The sequence below is a fragment of the Ctenocephalides felis genome, unplaced genomic scaffold (genome assembly GCF_003426905.1).
Source record: "Ctenocephalides felis isolate EL2017-DRISC unplaced genomic scaffold, ASM342690v1 CF-g0.4_SCAFFOLD_01886, whole genome shotgun sequence".
In the NCBI taxonomy this organism is placed as follows: Eukaryota; Metazoa; Arthropoda; class Insecta; order Siphonaptera; family Pulicidae; genus Ctenocephalides; species Ctenocephalides felis.
The window spans coordinates 5,181,012-5,206,320 of NW_020538040.1; the positions used below are offsets into that span (position 1 = coordinate 5,181,012).

Consider the following 25,309-nt stretch of genomic DNA (forward strand, 5'->3'; position numbering starts at 1 on the left):
ATGACTAATCAAGTTAAGGAAAACTTTGGCTCCAGTGCCAGTCATTCAGAAAAATCTGTATCACTAAAAGAAAATATGAAAATGATGATGGACTCAAGTGAAAGCGAGGAAAAATTAGAAAATGAAATTCCAAATCCTGTAGAAGTTTTAATTAAAAAAATATTATTGAATATGTATTGGATAAACGTATTGAAAATGAAGAAGACCCACTTCTTTGGTGGAAAGTTAATAGCAATAAATATGGTATTCTTTCTCCTGTAGCCAGAGAATATTTGGTAACTCCACCCACAAGTCTCCCCAGTGAAAGAGTTTTCAGTGTAGCTTTATTTTTAAAATTTAACATTCCTTTACTTCAATTTAATTACTAAGAATTTGAAGTTACAGCGAGTTTTCATTATTTTAATAGTCAACTGTGTCAACTTGTTATTAGCAAAACTATAATTGTGTAGTTTATATTTCATTATTTTTAATTCATAGAAAAAGAAAATTAGTGAAAAATGTGCAATTGAAACCAAATGTTAACATTATGAATATTAGAACTTTACTTTTGTTTAAATAGAAATAAATATTACTTTTTTCTTGTAAAAAGCTTTTTTAGAAATAGTCAAGTATTCATTATTTGGTTTTTTAAGTTTATTTCATTATCATATTTAATTCTTAGAAAATATACAGTGGAATGGAAAAATAAATAAGTATGATTAAATAAAAATATATAATCTTATCAGTTGTGTTATCATTTCACTTGCAACTATATAATAATTTCCTTTTGTTTGTTAAATACATTCGCTAAATATTCGCATCGTTTTTTGCGAATAGGAATGCGAATGCGAATATCGAAAAATATGCGAATATTCGCGAATGCGAATGCGAATGCGAACATTCGTTACATCACTAGTATATATGTATGTTTAGATACAACTTTTAGTCCATGATTTCAGGCGTACGAATCAACCGACTTTTTATCTATAAGTAATTTTTATTCTTTTAATCCTTTTTCAGTTCCAACGACGACATCATCCAACTGATTCGAGACGGTTTGCACGAACACATCGGAGCCGAAAAGTTACGAGGCCTTCTGAAAATCCTTCCCGAAGTCGACGAACTCGATATGCTAAAATCCTTCGACGGCGACAGGACGAAACTGGGAAACGCCGAAAAGTTCCTTATGCAACTCATACAACTGCCAAAGTAAGAGATAATATAAATATAATTGTAACTAGTGGTGTATGACATCGTGCCTTAAGGCAAATTGCTGGAACTTCCCGTACCGTAACGAAATGTTCGAGGAATATTGAATGTTTTCAGAATAAATATAAATACTGTAAGAATAAAATAAATACTGTAACATTGTCTAATATTTATAAGACTTATGTAAACTGAATTGCAAAGTTAAAATTATCTATTTAAAGTATATAAGTGAGCTTTAATTGAATTTTATCTAGAATTAAAATCAAAGTCGCAATTATTTTCGATAATCAACAAAAAAATTATTTTTTTTATAACTCAAGTTTTTTTTAAATTATGATATCATATATTTTTTCTTTGTTTACATTTGCTCATCAGTATAGTTCCTTCCACTCTTAATTTTATTTTGCTAGTCACGTGGTTTCATTTATTCCACTAAAAATTTTGCTCGTCAGTAGAGTTCCTTTGTTGCTCTTAATTTTGATAGTCAGTAGAGTCCCTTTTTGCTTTCTTTCTAAATTTGCTCATCAGTAGTGTCCTTTTGTCTTTTCTTTTGCTCGCCAGTACAGTTCTTTTAATTTTTGTAAATTTTGCTAGTCAGTAGAGTCCTTTTTTATTCTCTAATAATTTTGCTCGTCAGTAGAGTCATTTTTATTTCTCTTTCAATTTTGCTCGTCAGTAGAGACCTTTTGTCTTCTCTTTTAATCTAGCTGCAAATTGAATTTTTTTTAAAAATGACAATGTTTTTAAAAAAATCTGAATTTACAAAAAAATAAAAAATATGGTTTTTTCAAATTTTCAAAATTTTATAATAGTAAAAAAAGTTCAAAATTTTCAAAAGTCCAGTTTTTTCAAATTTACAAAAGTTTCAAACAAGTCACTATTTAAAAAATAATTTCAAAAGATTACAGAGAAATGCAATTTTTTCAAGTTTTTTGAAAAATGACAATAATATTAAAAAAATCTAAAAAATTTCAAGTTTTTTGCTTTTTTCAAATTCCAACACCCGAATGGTAGAACTCTCCATTTTTTTATAGTTTGTTTGTGAGTACGGTCCTATTATTCTCTCCTTTAATTTTGCTTGTCAGTAGAGTCCTTTTCATCTCTTTCTTAATTTTGCTCGTCAGTAGAGTTCTATTTCTGTCTCTTTTAATTTTGTTCGTCAGTAGAGTCCCTTTTTCCTCTTTTTTAATTTTGTACGTCAGTATAGTTTTTTTTTGTTTAAATAACATTTTGTCTGAAAATTTTCAAAATCATAGAAAATATTAAAAAGAAACGGAATTAAAGACAAAAAACAGTTTTTTCAAAAATTTATAGGCTTTCCAAAAAATCTAAAAGTTTCAAAAAATGTCAATATTGTTTTAAAAATCTAAATTTTCAAGAATTTAAAACAAATGCGGATTTTTCGGAATCTAAATTTTCAAAAAAATCTAAATAAAAGACAAAGATTTTCTAACATTTTTCAAAAATGCGTTTTTTCAAGATTTTCAAAAAAATCAAAAATGAATTTTTAAATAATTCAACATTTCCAAAAATAAATAAAAATTCCACAAAAAAACAGTTTTTCAAATATTTCAATATTTTCAAAAAATCGAAGTGAAATTTTGTTAAAAATTTCTAAATTAAGAAAAAAATCTAAAATAAAATTTGTTAATATTTCAAAAGTTCGTTACGGAAAGTTCAACAATTTGCCTTAAGGCACGATGCCAAGCACCACTAGAGTTCTTATTAAAAATTGCTCATCAGTAGAGTTTTCTTTTCGTTTCTGTCTTTTTTAGCTCGACAGTAGAGTCAGAATTTAATTGCAAAAATATTTTTCTTTCAGTTACAAATTACGGATAGAAAGCATGCTACTAAAAGAAGAATTCGCTACAAATTTAGGATACTTAGAACCCAGCATCAACGCCATGATTTACGCAGGAGACGGTAAGGAACCCAAAATTCCAAAAACCCAACCAAAAAATTTTACAAATTTTGTCAAAAAAGTATAATATATTCTACATTAGTTCTATTAATTTTTTAATAAACTAGTTTCTATTAATATTCTAATAAACTAAGAGTCCTTTTTCTAGATCTGATGACCAACAAATCCCTGCAAGAAGTTTTATACATGGTCCTCGTTGCCGGAAATTTCCTAAACTCCGGAGGATACGCCGGAAACGCAGCAGGAGTCAAATTATCATCCTTGCAAAAATTGACTGATATTAGGGCTAATAAACCAGGAATGAATTTGATACACTACGTCGCCTTGCAGGCTCAGAGAAAAAACAAGGAACTTCTTAGGTTTCCTGATCAGATGACGGTGTTGGAGAGCGCTTCCAAGTAAGAGGGAAAAGAAATAATAAGTAATATTAGGATATTTGAATAGTGCTCGTCGAGACCTTTCATTTGATACCCCACATGCCCTATTTGTAATAAAAACAACTTTACCCGCTGTACTGTTTATAGTTCGGCAACCCATTGGTCTACTTTCGTTACATCTCTTGTAACTTTTGAACCGTAAGTCTGAGATACATGGAATATTCGGTGAATTTGTGTTAAATTATATTGTCTATGATATAATCTAGTATAGAAATCTTATATCAAGTTAGAATGGGTATTAGAATATGAAAAATTGTTTTTTTAAGACTGTGAGTATGGTATTTGTATAGTGCTCCTCGAGACCTTTCATTTGATACCCCACATGCCATATTCGAAATGAAAACATCTTTACCCGCTGTACTGTTTATAGTTCCGCGCAACCCATTGGTCTACCCTCGTTACATCTCTTGTAACTTGTGAACCGTGGGTCGGAGATACATGGAATATTCGGTGAAGTTGTGCTAAATTTAATTGTCTATAATATTGTGTGGTATAGGAATTGTTATTCAAGTTAAAATAGATGTTAGAATATAAACAATTGGTTTTTACGGAACCCTATTGGTTTTTTGAGACTGTGAATATTATATTTGAATAGTGCTCGTTGAGACCGTTCATTTGATACCCCACATGCCATATGTGACGTCACAACATCTCAACCCGCTGTACTGTTTATAGTTCGGCAACCCATTGATCTACTTTCGTTACATCTCTTGTAACGTTTGAACGGTTCGTCTGAGATAAATGGAATATTTGGTGAATTTGTACTAAATTAAATTGTCTATAATATTGTCTAATATAGAAACCTTACAGCAAGTTGGTATACTTGAAAATTGCAAAAAATTACATTAGAAATGGAGTAGATGGCTTGTATGTAGTTTTTTTTAAGACTGTGAATGTGGTATTTGTAAAGTGCTCGTCCAGACCTTTCATTTGATACCCCACATGCCATATTTGTAATGAAAACATCTTTACCCCGCTATACTGTTTATAGTTCGGCAACCCATTGGCCCACTTTCGTTACATCTTTTGTAACTTTTGAACCGTGAGTCTGAGATGAATCGAATATTCGGTAAATTTATGTTAAATAAACTTGTCTTGTTTAGAAACCTTGCGGTGATTTAGTAAACCCCAAAAATGCAATAAAAGTATTGAAAATTGGGCCAAAGGGCCAAATTGAGTCCAAATATTTTCATATGGAAAAAAATAGATGTGGGGTATCAAATGAAAGGTCTCAACGAGCACTATTCAAATATCATACATAGACACTATAGAAACCAAAAGGGTTCCGTACATTTAGTATTTTTATTTATTGAAGATAATAATATGTACTAATAAGAAACTCAACAATAGTGTTATAATTTGTTTTTTTTTTCAGGACAACTGTAGAACAATTACACAACGAAATAAACGCTTTAGATGCACGAATTAAAAAAATTAAAATACAAATCGATTTACCGACGACCGAGATGGAAATCAAGCAGCAAATGGAGGAATTTTTACAAGTAAGTTCAAAAATTATATTATGTAATACAAGAATTAAGATATATGTTATATATATATATATATATATATATATATATATCTTTTTTTATTGCCACGTAAATTTCGTTACCACTCTACGAACGAGCTAAGTAAATTTTTAGAAGAAAAACAACTCTACTGACGAGCTTACTAAATTCTAAGAAAAAAAAGAACTCTACTGACGTACAAACTAAATTTAAAAGAAAAAATGAACTCCACTGGCATGCAAAAAAATTTTAAAAAGAACAAAGACGAATAAACTAGATTCGAGAAAAAAAATAACTACTTAAATTACTAACTAAAATTTTAACAATTTTTGACAAATTTTTCGTTCGGATTTAATCGTCGCTTTTTATTTGTTTTGTACAGTTTATTTTGTTTCTTGATAAAAAAATTTAGTTTGGTTGTCAGTAGAGTCCTTTTTTTCTCTTTTTTAATTTTGCTCGTCAGTAAAGTCACTTTTTATTCCTCTATTAATTTGCTCGTCAGTAGAGTCCTTTTTTAAACACTTCTAATTCTGCTCGTCCGTAGAGTCCTTTTTTCCTCTCATTTAATTTTGCTCGTTAGTAGAGCCCTTTTTTCCTCTTTTTTTAACTTTTCTCGTCAGTAGAGTCCTGTTTTTCTTGTTCAAAATTTGCTTGTCAGTAGAGTCCATTATTATATAAATTTGCCAATTTTTTCTCATCCTTTATTTTATTTTAGTTTGTTCGTCAGTAGAGTTCGTTTTTCTTACTTTGTTTTAGTTTGCTACTGACGTAGAGTCTCTGTTTTACTCTTTTTTTAGTTTTTCTCGTCAGTAGAGTCTTTTTTTTCTTGTTCAACGTTGCTCATCAGTAGATACTTATTATTTTTAGATTAATTTGCTCGTCAGTAGTGTCCTTTTTTATTTCTCTATTAATTTGCTCGTTAGTAGACATTTTTTTAATATGCTCGTCAGTAGAGTCCTTTTTTTCTCTTTTCATTTTTTCTTTATTCTAATAATTTACTAATTTTTTCTTATACTTCATTATATTTTAGTTTGCTTGTCAGTAGAGTCCCTTTTCCTCTTTTTTAATTTTGCTCGTCAGTAGAGTCCTTTCTACAAACAAACTAATGCTATATTGCATGAAAAAGTAGAAAAGACTCTATTAACTCTCAAAAATAAAAAACACAATAATCAAGAAATTTAAAAAAAGTCGTAAAAATTGAAAGGGACTCTACTGACGAACAAAAATAAGTGTTAAAAAAGTGACTCTACTGACGAGCAGAATTAAAAAAGAGAGAAAAAAGGACTCTACTGACGAGCACATTAATAATAAAAAGTGCAAAATTACGAGTAACTTAATATAAAAAAGTGACTCTACTGATGAGCAAAATTAAAAGTGTTAACTGAAAAACAGAAGACTAATAGTAAAAGAAATACTACTAACAAGCAAGAAAGGGACTCTACTGACTATCAAACAAAAGTAAAAAAAAAACAAATTTACTGACTTTAGGGCCCCTTTTCCATTTTATTTCAGTTGGCTCGTCAGTAGAGTCACTTTTTTCTCTTTATACTGCTCGACAGTAGAGTCCTTTTCTTTAGTCGATTAATTTTGCTCGTCAGTAGAGTCCATTTTTCTTTTTTTAATTTTTCGCGTCAGTGGTCACTTTTTATTTTTCTATTAATGTGCTCGCTAGTAGAGACCTTTTTCCCTCTTTTTTAATTTAGCTCGTCAGTAGTGTCCATTTTTCCCCCTCTTTTTTATTTTTCACGTCAGTAGTCACTTTTTATTTCTCTCTTAATTTGCTCGTCAGTAGAGTCTTTTTTTCCTTTTTTTTAATTTTGCTTGTCAGTAAACTTCTTTTTCAACACTTTTAATTTTGCTTATCATTAAAGTCACTTTTTTTTCTAATTATTTACTTTTATTTATTTATTTATATATTGCTCGTCAGTAGAGTCATTTTCTTTATTCGATTATTTTGAAAAAATTTCAAATTTCGAAATTAAGTAAGAGAAAAAAGGACTCTACTGACGTGCAAACTAAAATAAAGTAAGAAAAAGGAACTCTACTGACGAGCAAAATTAAATAAAACAAAACTTGAAAAAAAATGGGCAAATTAATAGAATAAAGGAAAGGCCTAAACTAAACTAAAAAGGTAAACTAAACATAACTAAAAAACAGAAGACTAATAGAACAATAAAAGAAATAGTGCTAACAAGCAAAAAAGGGACTCTACTGACTATCAAACAAAAGTGAAAAAAAAATATATCTGACTTTAGCACTAAGGCTCCTTTTCCATTTTATTTCGGTTTGCTCGTCAGTAGAGTCCCTTTTATCTCTCACCTCAATCTGCTCACCAGTAGACTCGCTTTCTGCCCCTTATTTCCCTTTACTCATCAGCAAACTTCCAAACCACTCCAAGACCTCAACCAACCTCATCTACCATTCTATCCACCTCTCACCATCTTCTCTCATTCCAGATAGCAACCCGAGAACTCGAGTCCCTCCACCGTTCAATGTCGGAACTAGAATCCGTCCGCCGATCTCTGAGCGAGTTCTTCTGCGAGGATTCGGCTTCGTTCAAACTCGAGGACTGCCTTCGCGTCTTTCACGGCTTTTGCACTCGGTTCAGACAGGCGGTGGCGGAGAACGAGAGGCGCCGAGTATTGGAGGAGCGCGCTGCCGAGAGACGGAGACAGAGAGAGGAGCAGTTGGCTGGGAAGAGGAGACAGTGTAAGAAGGGGAATATAATATAAATGTATCCAACGCAGTTTTTTTTATAGGAAATATGATGGTTTTCTTATAGCTCAGAAACAGAACAGAAAACAGACCTCTACTGACAAAAAACTGAAACAATATAAAAAAGGGACTCTACTGACAAGCAGAATTAAATAAGAAAAAAATAGATTCTACTGACGAGCAAAGTTACAAAAGAGAAAAAAGCAAATTTAAGTGTTGATAAAAGGGCTCTACTAATGAGCAAAATTAAAAGTGAGATAAAAGGACTCTACTGACGAGCAAAATTAATAGAGAAAAAATGACTTTACTGACAAAAACCTAAATTCGAGAGAAAAAATTACTCTACTGATGAGCAAACTAAATATTAAGAGAAAAAATAACTCTACTGACGAGCAAACTGAATTCCAGAGAAAAAAGAACCCTACTGACGAGCAAACTAAGTTTCATGAAAAAAGAACTCTACTGACGGGCAAACTAAATATTAAAAGAAAAGGAACTCTACTGACGGGCAAACTAAATATTAGATGAAAAAAGAACTCTACTGACGAGCAAACTAAAGGTTCCAGATATTGTCTGATATACTAATGCCCTACAGTTTTAGCAGCAATTGTAAATAGTACAGTGGGCCAACTTGGGTCAAACTATTTTCATATGGTAAAAATAATGCATGTGGGGTATCAAATGAAAGGTCTCAACGAGCACTATACAAAAATCATGATCAACGTCTCACAAAATCTCATCTTACTGAGAGCAAAAAAGAACTCTACTAACAAGCAAGATAAATTTCTTTTTTTTTAACATTTAGTTTGCTCATCAGTAGAGTTCGTTTTTTTGCTTTGTTTCAATTTGCTCGTCAGTAGAGTCCTTGCCATTTTTTCTATTCAGTCAGTAGAGTCCTTTTTTCTCTTTTAAATTTTGCTCATCTGTGGTCACTTTTTATTTTTTTTATTAATTTGCTCGTTAGTAGAGTCCTTTTTTAATCTTTTTTTAATTTTGCTCGTCAGTAGTCTCTTTTCATTTTTATCTATTGATTTGCTCGTCAGTAGAAACCTTTTTCAACACTTAATTTTGCTCGTCAGTAAGGTCACTTTCTTTTCTATTAAATTGCCTGTCAGTAGTGTCCCAGAAAGAACTGAATGGACTCTACTGACGAGCAAACTAGAAGTGTATATAGAAGATAGACCTCAAACTGACGAACAAAGTTGGACAAAGAATTCTACTGACGAGTAAACTAACTAAAAAAAGGACTCTACTGACGAGCAAACCAAATTTTTCAATGCGAAATGAGAAAGAACTCTACTGACAAGCAAGCTGTATAAACAAGATATAAAAATGGGATAAAATAGATATAAATAATGCAATATGAAAAAGGGGCTCTACTGACAAAAAACTAAAGTATTATAAAAAGGGACTCTAATTACAAGCAATTACAAGTGACAAGAAAAACTGGAATAAATAAAGAAAGAAACTTTACTGAAAAGAAAAACTAAAATAGAATGTAAAAAGAACTCTACTGACGAGCAAGCTGAAATGGATGAAGAAAAGAACTCTAATGACGAGCGAACTAAACTTCAAGATCAGAAAGAACTCTACTGACAAGCAAACTGAACTGAAAAAAAGAACTTAAGAAAACCCATAAAACTAATTATACAGTGCAAAATAAGAAAGGACTCTACTGACGAACAATTTGTAGAAATGTATAAATGCAAAAAAATTACAAAGTGAAATAATATAAAAAAGAGAGTCTTCTGACAAAAAACTGAAATAGACACTACTTGCAAGCAAATTTTATAAAGATAAAAAAAAGAACTCTGACAAAAAAATACTGAGATAGAATAAAAAAGGGACTCTACTGACGAGCAAACTAAATTCAAAAGGAAAAAGAATTCTACTGACGAGCAAGATAAATATTGAATATATAAGTAGAGATCTTTTTCCTCAATATAATATTTATCATGAAATATTCAATTACTTTGCTCGTCAGTAGAGTTCTCTTTTCACTAAATTTATTTTGCTTGTCAGTAGAGTCCCTTTTTTATATTGTCTCAGTTTTTTGTCAGTGGTCCCTTTTTTATATTATTTCACTTTATTTTTAATTTTTAATTTTTTCGCATATTCCAGTCTGATTTTTTATCTTGTTTATACAGTTTGCTTGTCAGTAGAGTCCTTTCTTATTTCGCATTGAAAAATAGAAGAGAGTCCCTTTTCTTATCCATTTTATCTTATATTTTAGTTTGCTCGTCAGTAGAGTTTCTTTTATATTTTATTACAGTTTGATCGTCAGTAGAGTCATTTTTGTTGCTTATTTCAATTTGCTCGTCAGTAGAGTTTCTTTTTCTCTCATTTTATTTGAATTTGCTCGTCAGTAGAGTTCCTTTCGTCTCTTATTTTTAGTTTGCTCGTCAGTAGAGTCTCTTTTGTCCCTTATTTTAGTTTGTTAGTACAGTCATCTCTCTCTCTCTTTTTCTTCTTAATTAGTTGGCTCGGAAAAGGAGACAGTGTAAGGGAATATATGAGAGTTTGTACGTGTGTCCGGGGTAAAGTCGGAAAGTACTGAATGGATTTTGTTGAAATTTTGTGGATGGGTGTAATGTGGTGCAATTTAGGTTATGGGATAGTTTTTATATTGATTAGTTACCCGGGAAAGAGGAGATAGTGTAAGAGGAATAAGAGAGTTTGTACGTACGTCCGGGGTAAACTCGAGAAGTAATGGATGGATTTTGATGAAATTTTGTAGAAGGATATGGTGTGGTTTGACTTAGGTTATAGTGTAGTTTTTATCTCAGTTAATAATCGCGATAGTATTTATTTTGCATTAATTAATGTATCTAACTCGGTTTCTTTTTTATAAGATATTTCGTATTGTTTTCTTTTTTGCTCTCTCGTGGTAGTCTAAAAGAGTGCTGTAAAGCTTATTGGAGAATATTAACATACTAAACTGAGAAAAAATAGAATTCTACTGACAAGCAAACTGAAATTAAAGAAATAAATGACTCTACTGACGAGCAAACTGAATTCAAGAGAAAAAAGGGACTCTACTGACGAGCAAACTCATAGAAAGAAAGGACTCTACTGACGAGTAAACTAAATATCAAGAAGAAAAAAGAACTCTACTGACGAGCAAACTAAAAGTTTCAGATTTTGTCTAATATGCTAATGCCCTAAAGAATAAAAAGGGACTCCACTGACAAAAAAAACTGAAATAAATGAAGAAAAGAACTATACTGACGAGCAAACTAAATTTAAAAAGAGAAAATGAACTCTACTGACGAGCAAAATAAATTTAAGAGAAAAAATCTCTAGTTTCGTGCTTTTTTAATTCAGTTTATTTTGTAAATATTTCCTTTCTTATAGTTAGTTTGTCAGTAGAATCCGTTTCTATATTTTTGTAGGTTTTTTCATTTTTTTTTGCTCGTCAGTAGAGTGCCTTTTGAATTTAGCATTACAATGTAATTTATTTGCTAGTATAGTTACATTGCCTCCACTTTATTTTTTTAGTTAAAAGAGTATTTTTCTCTTATTTTGCTGTCCTTTTGTTTCTGGCGCTTTATTTGATTTGGTCGTCAGTAGAGTCCCTTTTGTCTCTTATTTCAATTTGCTCGTCAGTAGAGTTCATTTTGTTCCTTATTTTAGTTTGCTCGTCAGTAGAGTACTTTTCTTTTAATGTGATTATATAGTTGAATTTTTCAATACAGAATTTACTTTAGACAAACCGTTTAAATGTTACAAGAGATATAATAAAAAGTGGACCAATGGGTTGCTGAACATTGTGCTAAAACTTTTTGACGTCATATATGGCATGTGGGGTATCAAATGAAAGGCGTCGATGAGTACTATACAAATAACATGATCATGAAAATTAATAGGGACTCTACTGACAAGCAAAATAGACTAAGATCTGAGAGAATAATTGGAAATCTATATTAGTTTGCTCGTCAGTAGAGTTCTTTTCTATTTACTTGTGACTATACGAGTATATTATATAATTTTGCAGTTGGCCAATTAGGAACACCCACCTCAGATTCAGACAACAATTTAGTGGACGCCCTTTTCTACGAATCCAGGACCGGATATCCGCAAATGAAGGTAAAACAAAAAACAAAATAACTCTTTTTAAAACCAAAAACTTAAATTCAAAACTCTATATTTTTCTTATTTTAGTCCCGTCGTGCAACAAACGGTTCCGAAGAAGAAATCTCCTTAACAGGCAGTCCGGCCCTGACGAGACGACGTTTCGGCTCCTTCAATAGCGGCGGACCCATCATTGCGGGCGATATAAACCGAGACGACAGTTGTGCATCGCCAGGTGATAAAAAACCCATTTTCTCAATTTCAAATTGAAAAAAAATAATTTCAAAATAATAAAAATTGGCCCTAAATTATGAATTATACCATATGCCTCTAATTTTTGCAGACGTTACACCAAATGGCAGCCTGAGACGCCGGAGAAGTCGCGTTTTGTCAGAGGAGGACGAAGGGAATTTGATGGAATTTTTAAGGGCCTCCGGACATGACAGTACGAGGGAAAGAAAGTCTTGGGGAAGCTTAGGTAAGAGATAGTTTTGTGTTTAAGGTTTGGGGTCACCAATTTTTGTAGAATTTTTGTTTACATCTGGCAAGGCGTAAGCAATTTTCGCGTTTTTAGTATTTGTTGACATAGTTGTCACGTTGTAGTATGATATAAGCGTTTTCGCAACGTTGTAGTACAAACGGTGTGGCCTGCAGAGCTCGTCAAAATTGACGACACACTTTGTTGTTTGTAAGTGTTAATATAAATAAATTTTGTTGGTACAAAATGTCATTCGCCATAATTTTTGCATCACTATCCAACGGTACAATCAAAACCCCAAAAAAAATCCTTACAACAAACTTTTATCACCCCAAATATTTTTTTCAAAAATCCTGACCACAATTTTCAAAATCCTCACAAAATTCCATGTTCTACAAGTGAAACTCTCACAACTCTACCATCACTCCTTCACAAGATACAACTAATTTTATATCTATCCCGTGCGTCCTGAAGAGCTCTCTATTTTCATTCTATTTTTCCCTCAGATCGTTCGTGGGCTCGCCACGCGCGCACGGGCAGCGCTTCGCGCAAGCGTCCCGATTTGCTGAGCACTGATTGGGCCGGCGGACGCGAACGAGCGAATTCTCCATCGCCATTGGCCGAACAGACGACGAACGACCAATCACAAGCACCAGGCCAGGGCCAGGGCCAAGACCAGGACCAATCACAGCAGGCTATGGTTAATAATAAGCCGAGATACGTTGCAAAGTAAGAAATAGATAATTGTGCTGAAATATAAATATAAATATAAATATAAATATAAATATAAATATAAATATAAATATAATTATAAATATAAATATAAATATAAATATAAATATAAATATAAATATAAATATAAATATAAATATAAATATATAAAATATAATATAAATATAAATATAAATATAAATATAAATATAAATATAATGTAGGGTGTAATGAAAGTTTGGGTTTGGTACTTAGATAAATGTTTGTATGCGTGTAGGTGTTGATATATGATGAGTTAATAGTAGCGCTATCTATTGTGGGTAGATTTTTAAGGTGAATGTTTTAAAGTAGATGCTGCGCATTTGTTTGTTGAATCTGCTGTTGTAACTTTTAAATGGTTCGTCGGATTCAAATGAAATATTCGGCAAATTTGTGCGAAATTAAATTATATACAATATTGTCGAACATCACAAAGCCCTACAGCAACTCGGTATACTTTAAAATCTAGAAGTTATTACAAACGCACCGACTTAGTTTTTAGTAGCGCTATCTGTTGTAAGTAGATTTTCAAGGTAAATGTTTTAAAGTAAATGCTGTATTTGTTTGTTAAATCTGTTGTAACTTTTGAACGGTTTGTCGGATTTAAATGAAATATTCGGCAAATTTGTACGAAATTAAATTATCTACAATATTGTCTAATATACCAAAACCCTACAGCAACTCGCTATACTTTAAAATCGTATTTGAAATCTAGAAGTTATTCGCTATCTGTTGTAAGTAGATTTTAAAGGTGAATGTTTTAAGGCAAATGCTGCGCATTTGTTTGTTAGATCTGTTGTAACTTTTGAACGGTTCGTCTAATTTAAATGAAATATTCGGCTAATTTGTGCAAAATTAAATTATCTACAATATTTCCTAATATACCAGAGCTCCAGAGCAACTCGGTATACTTTAAAATCGTAATTGAAACTAGAAATTATTCCCAATGCACGGACTTTTTGCATTTATTTATAATAAAACCTTTGTAACTTCTAAACCATTCGATTAATATAAATGATGTATTCGGCAAAATTGTACAAAATTAAATTATATACACTATTGTCTAATATACCAAAGCCTTTTAGAAGAGTTTAATATTATTTTGCTCGTCAGTAGAGTCCCTTCTTCTAAATTATAATATTTTTTACAAATCTAGGTGTATCGTCAGTAGAGTGCCTTTTCTATTTTTAGTTTCTTGTCAGTAGAGTCATTTCCTTCTAAACTAAAATATTTTCACAAATCTAGTTTGATAGTCAGTAGAGTCCCTTTTTGAATTAATATTTTTCAATTTGTAAAATACAGTTTGCTCGTCAGTAGAGTTCTTTTGTTTTCCGAGACTACTAGAACCTACGGCAACTCTGTACACTTTAAAATCGTAACTGAAACTAGAAATTATTCTGAATGCACTAACTTTTTGCATTTATTTATAATAAAACCTTTGTAACTTCTAAACCATTCGATTGATATTGATGATGCCTTCGACAAATTTGTACAAAATTAAATTATCTAAAATATTGTCTAACATACTAAAGTCTTACAACAAGTCAGGATACTTTAAAATCCAATTTAAAAACAACTTCAAAACCCAGAGTCCTAAATGTGCATTTACTACTTGCATCACTTATAAATCTTACACCATTCAATTGATATGAACAGATTTGTACAGAATTAAATTGTCTAAAATATTGTCTAACATCACTTGGCCCTACAGCAACTCGGTATACTTCAAAATCTAAATTAAAAACACCACATAATTAAAATCTAAATTTAACACCTATATTTCTTGTACTTATATTTTCTACAAGTACAATTAGCTCGGCAGTAGAATCCTTTTTGCTTAACACAGTTTGAATAATATTTTTCATCAAACCATGTTAAAGTTGCTCGTCAGTAGAGTCCCTTATACTTCAAAAAATATTTTACTCAAATTTAATCTAAGCGAGTTAATAGTGCATATGTTTCTTATAACTTTTACAAATCCGAAACCATTCGATTAGTATGGATGATGTATCTGACAAATTTGTGCAGAATTACATTGTCTATAATATTGTCTAACATCATAAAGCCCTACAGCAACTCGGTATACTTCAAAATCGCCTTTGAAATTCTTGCATCTTGGTATAGAAACTAGTATGCTAAGTACATTTATTTACTAAATCCGTTGTAACTTCTAAACCACTCGATTGATATAAATGATGTCTTTAGCCAATTTGTACAAAATTAAATTATCTAAAATATTTTCTAACATCATAATGCCCTACAGCAACTCGGTATTCCCTAAAACAGTCAAAATGTACCAAGATATTCTCATACCACGAATCCCAATGATTCCGACTCTTTTCCTGTAACTATTCATTATATATAATATATTTAGTATATTTTTCGATTTCTTTTAAAGGGAATGGAGGCAAAAAATCGAATCCTGGCTTCAGGCTAACGAAAAGGAAGACCTGCAGAATCAGGATTTGACCAGGAGGTCGTCCAGAAGGATTCCGAGTAACAGAAGGTCGCTCGAAGATTCAGGTAAGAAAAATAAATAACAAAATCATATCTCATTTGACGAAAATTGTTAAAATATGTTTTTTGAGTTTAAAATCGTTTTCTAGTCGTCGAGACCTTTTAAACGATACCCCACATGCCATAAAAGATAAAATCTATATTTATTGAAGTAAAACTTCTTTAGACTCGTCTACTAAAAAATCGAAAAACGTGTATTTTGTGTACAAATCACATAGTTAATTTTAGTATTCGCTACAAAGGTTTCAATTATATCAAAATTTGCATCATAATTATGTAAAAAAATTAAGAAATTTTAACATTCTAAATTTTTTTGCAATTAAGATTAATAAGGTTTTTATTACAATGATTGTGAAAATCGTTTTCATGCCATAAAAGGTGCAATAAATTTTTTTTGAAGTGAAACTTCTTTAGACTAGTATTCTACAAATGCGTTAAAAGTGTATATTTTGTGTACTAAGCTCATAAATAATTACAATATTCGGATTCTATTCAAAAAGACCTTTCAAACGATACCCAACATGTCATAAAAGATACAATGAAAAAAATATTTGAAGTAAAACTTCTTTAGACTCCTCTATTGAGAATTTGTGAAAAGTGTATATTTTGTGTACTAACCACATAATTAATCTCAATACTCGATTTCTATTTAAAAAGACCTTTCAAACGATACCCAACAAGCCATAAAAGATATAATGAAAATATTTTTAAGTAAAACTTCTTTGGACTCGTTCACAATAAATTCTCAAAAAGTGTATATTTTGTGTACTAATCACAAAGTTAATTTCAATATGCAGATTCTCCTCAAAATACCTTTCAAGCGATACCTAACATGCCAAAAACCACCATTTTCATTTTTTAAAGTAAAACTTCTTTAAGCTCGTCTACTATAAATTGGTAATAAATGTATATTTTATGAATTAATCACATACTTAATTACAATATTAACTAAAACTTCGTAAAACACGTATAATTTGTGTACATATCAAATAATTAATAATAATATTCGTTACAAAACATTATATTGAAATTATTAAGAAAAAAAATTAATTAATTTTAACATTCTAAAAATTTTTGCAATAAAGATTAATAAGGTTTTATTACAATAATTGTGAAAATCGTTTTCTACTCGTCGAGACCTCTCAAACGATACCCAACATGCCAAAAAACCACCAATTTCATTTTTTGAAGTAAAACTTCTTGAAGCTCGTCTACTACAAATTCGTAAAAAGTGTATACTTTGCCGACTAATCACATGAATAATTTCAATATTCGAATACTATTCGAAAAGACCTTTCAAACGATACCAAACATGCAAAAAAAAACACCATTATCATTTTTTGAAGTAAAACTTCTTTAAGCTCATTTACTAAAAATCGTGAAAACTGTATATTTTCTGTACTAACCTTATAGTTAATTACAATATTCGAATTCCCCTTAAAAAGACCTTTCAATCGATACCCAACATGCCAAAAAGCCACCATTTTCACTTTTTGAAGTAAAACTTCTTGAATCTCGTTTACTAAAAATCCGTAAAACGTGTATAATTTGCGTACTAACCACATAGTTTATAACAATATCCGGATTCCCCTCAAAAATACCTTTCAAACGATACTCAACACGCCAAAAACCGCCATTTTCATTTTTTGAAGTAAAACTTCTTTAAGTTTACTACAAATTCGCAAGACGTGTTTAATTTGGGAACTAATCACATGATTAATTACAAAATTCGGATTCTATTCAAAAATACCTTTGAAACTATACCCAACAAGCCATAAAAATCACCATTTTATTTTTTGAGGTAAAACTTCTTTAAGCTCGTCTAATACAAATTCGTAAAACGTGTATAACTTGTATACTAACCATATAGTTAATAAAACATGCCAAAAAAAAACCATTTTCACTTTTTGAAGTAAAACTTCTTTAGACTTCTCTACTACAAATTCGTGAAAAGTGTTTACCTTGTGTATTAATCATATCAATAATTACAATATTCGGATTCTCCTCAAAAAGAACTTTCAAACGATACCCCACATGCCATAAAAAATATAATAAAAAATTGAAGTAAAACTTCTTTAGACTCGCCTACTACAAATTCGAAAAAAGTATATATTTTGTGTACATATCAAATAATCAATGATAATATTCGTTACAAAACATTATATTGAAATTATTAAGAAAAAAAAATCAATAAATTTTAACATTCTAAAATATTTTGCAATAAAGATTAATAAGGATTTTATTACAATAATTGTGAAAATCGGCTTCTACTCGTCGAGACCTTTCAAACGATACCCAACACGCCAAAAAAACACTATCTTCATTTTTTGAAGTAAAACTTCTTTAAGCTCGTTTAGTATAAATTCAATAAAATCGTATATTATAAGTATATTTGAACGTTTTTTCGCAATTTTTTAGAAAGCGAGCGCAGTTCGACCCTGGACCCCTTACCGGAGGGCAAACTGGCCCAACAGCACAACGGGGCCCCTTACAAAAGGGTCTACACGGACTGGAAGACCTCCGCCTTGGACAAAACCGATGTTGTTAGGACTATGGAGGCTATTGAAGGTAAAAAATAAAAAATAATTTTGAAAAACAATAATTAGTTATGTTAAAGTAATTAATTACTAACACGCACACGCACACACACGCACACACGCACACACGCACAACAGCGGAATGATGTTCAAAGGAACACTTAGGTAAGATTGGTCTTAAAAAATAAATAATAATTATTTATCAAAGAGTTATATTAAATTTGTTTGGAGATCGTGGTGTTTAAGCCAGCTCGATATCAAGCAGTATGATATCAAAATTTCCTTCGTGTTTATGAATGTGAATATAAATTCTATACGTGCAATTTATTTATAAAAATGTTTATAACTTCCAAACCATTCGATTAATATGAATGATGACATCGTAATGCTCTACAACAACTCGGTATACCCTAAAACAGTCTAAACGCACCAAGATATTCTCATACCACGAATCCCAATGATCCTATCTTCTATCCTTTCAGTCAGCCAGATATCAAGCAGTATGATATCAAATTTTCCACAAAGGTTTTGAATAGATTTATTGAATTTGTTTTGAGTCCTGAGCCATCTTGATAGCAAGCAGCATTATATAGAATTTTTCCTTAACAAGTGAAAATTGTCAGTAGAGTCTCTTCAAGTGCTCAAGTGTAAATTCAGTTTCGTCGTAGGTAGAGTTCTTTTCTTTTTTTAGTTCATATTTGTGTCATTTTTATTTTGTTCAATCAGTAGAGTTCTTATTTTACAAATCGATTTTTCTAATAGAATATAATTTGTAATTAATTTGCTCGTCAGTAGAGTCCCTTCTGAACTATAATATTTTTTACAAATCTAGTTTGATCGTCAGTAAAGTCCCTTTTTCTTATATTTTTAGTTTTCTTGTCAGTAGAGTCTTTTTGTTATAAATCAGATTTTTTTACAAATTTAGTTTCATCGTCAGTAGAGTCCATTTTTCTATTATTTTTCGCTTTTTCGTCAGTAGATTCCTTTTTCATAATCTGAGTTTGCTCATCAGTAGAGTCTTTTTTGTCTTTTATTTTAGTTTACTCATTAGTAGAGTTTTTTTTTCTATTATTTCAATTTGCTCGCCAGTAAAATCCATTTTTCTTTTATTATTAGTTTGCTCGTCAGTAGAGTTCCTTTTGTCTCTTATTTAAGTTTTCTCGTCAGTAGAGTTCCTTTTTGTCTATTATTCTAGTTTGCTCGTCAGTAGAGTTCCTTTTGCATTCTATTTTAATTTGCTCGTCAGTAGAGTTCCTTTTTTCTATTATATTAATTAATTTACTGGCCAGTAGAGTCTCGTTTGTATTCTATTTTAGTGTGCAAAATGCCATAACTTATTAAACCATTCGTTTAATATGAATGTCATACTACGAATCACAATGATACCGACTGTTATCCTTCACTTGTTTATTATAAACGCTATAACTTTTAAACCATTCGATTAATATGAATGATGTAAAAGGCAAATTTGTGCAGAATTGAATTATCTACAATATTGTCTGACACCATAACACCCTACAACAACTCGGTGTACCCTAACACAACCCAAAAACACTAAGACATTCTCATACCACGAATCACAATGATACCGACTGTTATTCTTTACTCATTTATTATAACCGCTATAACTTTTGAACCATTCGACTTATATAAATGATGTAAAAAGCAAATTTGTGTAAAATTAAATCATCTACAACTTTGTCTAACATCATAATGCTCTACAGCAACTCGGTATACCCTAAAACAGTCTAAATGCACCAAGACATTTTCATACCACGAATCACAATGATACCGACTGTTATCCTTCACTTATTTATAAAATACGCTGTAACTTTTAAACCATTCGATTTACACAAATGATGTCTTCGGCAAATTTGTTCAAAATTAAATCATCTACAACTTTGTCTAACATCATAAAGCCCTACAGCAACTCGGTGTAGCCCAAAACGGTCTAAACGCACTAAGATACTTTCATACCACGAATCACAATGATCTCAACTTTTATCATTTTACCTTATAAATGCCATAACTTCTAAACCATTCGATTAATATGAAAGATTTAAATGGCGAATTGGTTCCAAATTAATTTATCTACAACTCTATCTAACATCATGACACCCTACAACAACTCGGTATACCCTAAAACAGCCTAAACGCACCAAGACATTCTCATACCACCAACTCCAATGAACCCGACTATTTTTTTTTCAGAAGCCAACCCCAGCAAGTCAAAGACAAATCAGCCTGGCGCAAATCCACTCTAAACGTGCCGAATTCAACCGAAGACACCGAAGCCGAACTTCGACGAAACGCCCGACGCCACCAACCGCAACCGCACCGAACCCTAAAATCACCCACTTCACCCACCGGTTCGGTTCTCAACTCAATCCACGAAGAGGACGACAGGCACCGTAAAAACATAATAGCGTCTTTAGGCGACAGGCCGGCGACTGACAGACTCACCCTGTACATGAGACTGTCGCCTAAGGCCGAAAAGAAACTGCTAGCCCAACCTAAACAAACAGATATAGATTCTGATAACATAGAAACACCGCCTGCTACTAGGAGATTGTTTAGTCCGACGAGAGATGGCGGGAGTATTATTAAGGATGTAGGTGGTGAAGTGGGTAAGGAGTTGGGTTATACGTTGAAGGATGGGTTTGTGCCAAAGGATAGTCTGGGGGCTAATAAAGAGGCTGAAAATAAATTGGCCGAGGTTTTGGGCGATGGCCAGTTTGATAGGTTTTCTTCGGCCAGGAGGACTCGGAGGTATAAGAGGAGTACGGATTATGCAAGCGGTGAGTGGAATTTTAATTTATTATTAGGTGTGAGTGGCATTTTGCCTTAAGTAATAAGAATTCAGATTTATCAATTGGCCTATTTTAACACACTAATGTTATAGCAAGGCCATGTTACACGAGACATTGAATAAATGCACTTGCTGTACTATAAACAGTACAGCAGGTCAATTGTGAGTTAAAAAGTTTTACTTCAAATATAGGCATGTTGGGTATCAAATGAAAGGTCTCGACGAGCACTATTTAAATATATCATTGAAGTCGAAAACAGACCGACAGGGTTTCGTACTTTTACATACATCTAATATTTAAAACTAATTTCCTGTTTTTTAAGCAATTTTAAAGTATACCGAGTCGACTTAAGCTTTGATATCAAGTACAATTATAGATAAGTGAAATGAGCGCAAATTTGTCGAATATTTCATACACTCTGGACAAACCATATAAAAGTTACAAGAGATACAATAAATAAATGCACTTCAAAAATATTGCTGTACTATAGACAGTACAGCAGGTCAAATGCGAGTTGAGAAGTTTTACTTCAAATATAGGCATGTTGGGTATCAAATGAAAAGTCTCGAAGAGCACTATCTAAATAACATACTCACAAACACAATAAAATAATAGGGTTCCGTACACACTATTTATTCAGTAAATAATTTGTAATGCTTGATCATTTGAAGTATACTAAGATGCTGTAGAGTGCTATTATACTAGACAATATTATATAATTTGGAGTACGGATTATGTAAGCGGTATGTGAAATAATAACTAATTTATTAGTACGTGTAAGTGGCATTTTGCCTTATGTAATAAGAATTCAGATTCATCAATTGGCCGATTTTAACACACTAATGTTATGGCAAGGTCATGTTACACGAGACATTGAATAAATGCACTTGCTGTACTATAAACAGTACAGCGGGTCAAAAGTGAGTTGAGAAGTTTTACTTCAAATATAGGCATGTTGGGTATCAAATGAAAGGTCTCGACGAGCCCTAACCAAATATCATAGTAACAGACTTGACAAACCAATAGGGTTCCGAACACATTATTTTAATATTTCTTTGGCACAAATGTATTTCAATAGTTTTATTGTTATGAACAAAATTAGGTGTAAAGTAGTTTGTAATAGAAAAAGACTCTACTGACAAGCAAATTTCAAGACAACTGCAAAGAGACTCTACTGACGAACAAACTAAAATTAAATAAAAAAAGGGACTCTACTGACGAGCAAACTGAATCAAATACAAAAGGGACTATACTGACGAGAAAATTAAAATAAAATATAAAAGGGACTCTACTGTCGAGCGAAATACAATAAGAGGAACAGAAGAGTCCCTCTAGCTATTATTTTTAGTTTGCATGCCAGTAGATTTCCTTTTCTTAAATTTCTAATTTGCTCGTCAGTAGATTCCCTTTTCGTCTTTTATTTTAATTTGTTCGACCATAGAACGACTTTGTACCTTATTTTATTTTGCTCGTCAATAGAGTCCATTTTGTCTTTTATTCTTAGTTTGCTCGTCAGTAGAGTCCCTTATTATTTAATTTCAGTTTGCTCATCAGTAGAGTCCCTTTTGCTTTTTAATTCAGTTTGCTTGTCAGTAGAGTCCCTTTTGTCCCTTGTTTCAGTTTGCTCGTCAGTAGAGTCCCTTTTTAATTTTTTCAGTTTGATTTTATTTTGCATTTAATTTTATTTTGCTCGTCAGTATAGTCTCTTTTCCATTTTATTTTAAGTTTGCTCGTCCCTTTTACATTTTATTTCTCTCAATTTGCACGTCAGTAGAGTCCCTTTTGCTTTTTAATCGTTTGATCATTCATTTTATTCTCAGTTTGCTCGTCAGTAGAGTCCTTTTTGATTAATTTCAGTTTGCTCGTCAGTAGAGTCCCTTTTACATTTTTTGAGTTTGCTCGTCAGTAGAGTCCCTTTTGCTTTTTATTTCAGTTTGCTCGCAAGTAGAGCCCCTTTTCCATTTTATTTTAGTTTGCTCATCAGTAGAGTCCCTTTTCTATAATGCATCACGATGAAAATTGATATTTAAGTTGCTCGTCAGTGGAGTTCTTTATCAACAACTATAATTTTGGTTATTAAATGGATATTCTAAATATATTCATCAGTAAAGTTCTTTTTTTTTTGAAAAAGACTAAATTAATATTCTTCGATAGCATTTCTTATGTTCTAGTTTGCTCGTCGGTAAAGTCCCATTTATTTTCCACTTCGAAATCCGGTTCAGTCGTCAGTAGAGTTCTTTCTTGCTCTACAACTAAATTCTGCACTTGCATTTGATTATAAAAACATTTATAACTTCTAAACCATTCGATTAATATGGATGATGTAAAAGACAAATTTGTGCAGAATTAAATTATCTACACCCTAAAATAGTCTAAATGCACCAAGATATTTTCATACCGTGAATCACAATGATACCGACTGTTATCCTGCACTTATCTATTAGATACGCTGTAACTTTTTAACCATTCGACTTATACAAATGATGTCTTCGGCAAATTTATGTAAAATTAAATTATCTACAACTTTGTCTAATATCATAAAGCCCTACAGTAACTCGGTATACTATAAAATCAATTGGAAATATATTATACATACAACTTTGCTTCCACCATTATTGTAAAGAACTCCTATAGTAAAAACGGCGGAAGCAAAGTTGTATTTGTAATATTAAACACAAACAAATTTGTTTTGTTTTGCTTGTAACTTCTAAACCATTCGATTGATAGGAATGATGTAAAAGACAAATTTGTGCAAAATTAAATTATAAACAATATTGTCTAATATTATAATGCCCTACAGCAACTCGGTATACCCTAAAACTGCCAGAATGCGCTAAGACATTTTCATACCACGAATCCCAATGATACCGACTGCATGCATTTTCTCTTAATTTGTTTAAAATGCTGTAACTTCTAAACTATTCGATCAATATGGATGATGTCTTCGGCAAATTTATAGAAAATTAAATTCTCTACAACTTTGTCTAACATCATAATGCTCTACGGCAAGTCGGTATAGCCTAAAACAGTCTAAAAGCGCTAAGACATTTTCATACCACGAATCCCAATGATGCCGACTAAACGCATTGTCCCATCATTTGTTCAAAATGCTGTAACTTCTAAACCATTCGACCGATACAAATGATGTCTTCGGCAAATTTATAGAAAATTAAATTATCTACAACTTTGTCTAACACTACAAAGCTCTACAGCAACTCTGTATACCCCAAAACAGCCTAAAAACATCAAAATTCATAATAGCACAAATTCCAATGACACCAACGAGTTTATTCTATATCATATGTTCTAAAACTAATTTTTTTTCCAGGTACCGACCAAGACACATCTCCAAAATCACCATCCGACCTCCAACCGCAGCGCCCCTCCCAACTGGCGGTGCAGGAGCAAACCACAACCGAACCACCACCAGTCGACCAAAACTGTGATAAAGAAACCAGGCTGAAAATGTGGCAAGAACGTTTGAAAAACCAGGAAAGAACTCAAGGGGACGATGAAGTCGATAATAAAAATGAAAAATGGCCCAAAGGTAATAAAGTTACACAGTTGGTGGTGCGTTTGCCTCCAAAACTCCGAGAACACGATTTAAACGACGAAGGGTTTGAAGAGACGCAAAGTTTGGTATCGGAGAGCCCTAGTCAAGGGACTTCTTCGGGTTGTAATTATGAAACTGATGGGATAGTTGATACAAAATGTGCCATCGGGGTTGTTTCGGATAAATTAAAAACGCTGATTGATAGGAACAATAAAAGTTTGGCGAGGAGCAAAAGTATGCGCACGTCCTTGAATCCGGTGCTGAAACGTGCAGAAGACCCTACAAGAAAAACTATCATCCCTCGTAGGTCCACAAGTTTGCGTAAAACCGAAAGCCAAAATAGTGTAGAACGTTCTAATTCCCGGACAAGCCTGAGAAGTTCTAGAAGTTCCCTAAACAGCACCGCTTCAGTAAACACTGTCAAAAAAGTGCCTTTAGATAAAACTTCAACCCCAAACCCTAACACCTCAACCCCTATTTTACGTATGATAAACCGCCCTGCACCTCCAACAAACCCTAACAAACGCCCTTTACCATCTTCTTCCTCTAAACCAAGAATTCCGGCCAGTAGGAGCAGTTCCAGCGGTTCTAGTGTAGGGCCAACCCTTGTCAGAAAACCACCAGTAAGAATTACTGGCCAAAGTTTTAAAGAGAATTTAGGTAAACCTGCAAATGTTCCGGCTAGCAGAAGTTCCAGCAGCGGTTCTAGTATTGTTAGAAGTTCCAGCAATCAGAGGCCCAAAAATGGGTTTATGAGACCCACTACGTCGAGTGCAACCAAATCGAATAGTAAGACGCCGGCTAAGATTTATATAGGGAAATAG

At 32.1% G+C, this 25,309-nt stretch overlaps 1 protein-coding gene across 1 annotated transcript; it reads left to right on the plus strand.

The window, feature by feature from the left end:
- Nucleotides 1–25,309, plus strand: LOC113378522. The gene is made up of 15 exons (XM_026619062.1): nucleotides 1–224; nucleotides 1,000–1,188; nucleotides 3,011–3,111; nucleotides 3,258–3,507; nucleotides 4,922–5,048; nucleotides 7,511–7,763; nucleotides 11,764–11,855; nucleotides 11,931–12,075; nucleotides 12,184–12,318; nucleotides 12,825–13,047; nucleotides 15,467–15,591; nucleotides 18,004–18,153; nucleotides 18,605–18,622; nucleotides 20,351–20,920; nucleotides 24,261–25,309. The coding sequence occupies exons 1-15, from the start codon at nucleotides 1–3 to the stop codon at nucleotides 25,307–25,309; spliced, it is 3,651 nt and encodes a 1,216-aa protein (XP_026474847.1).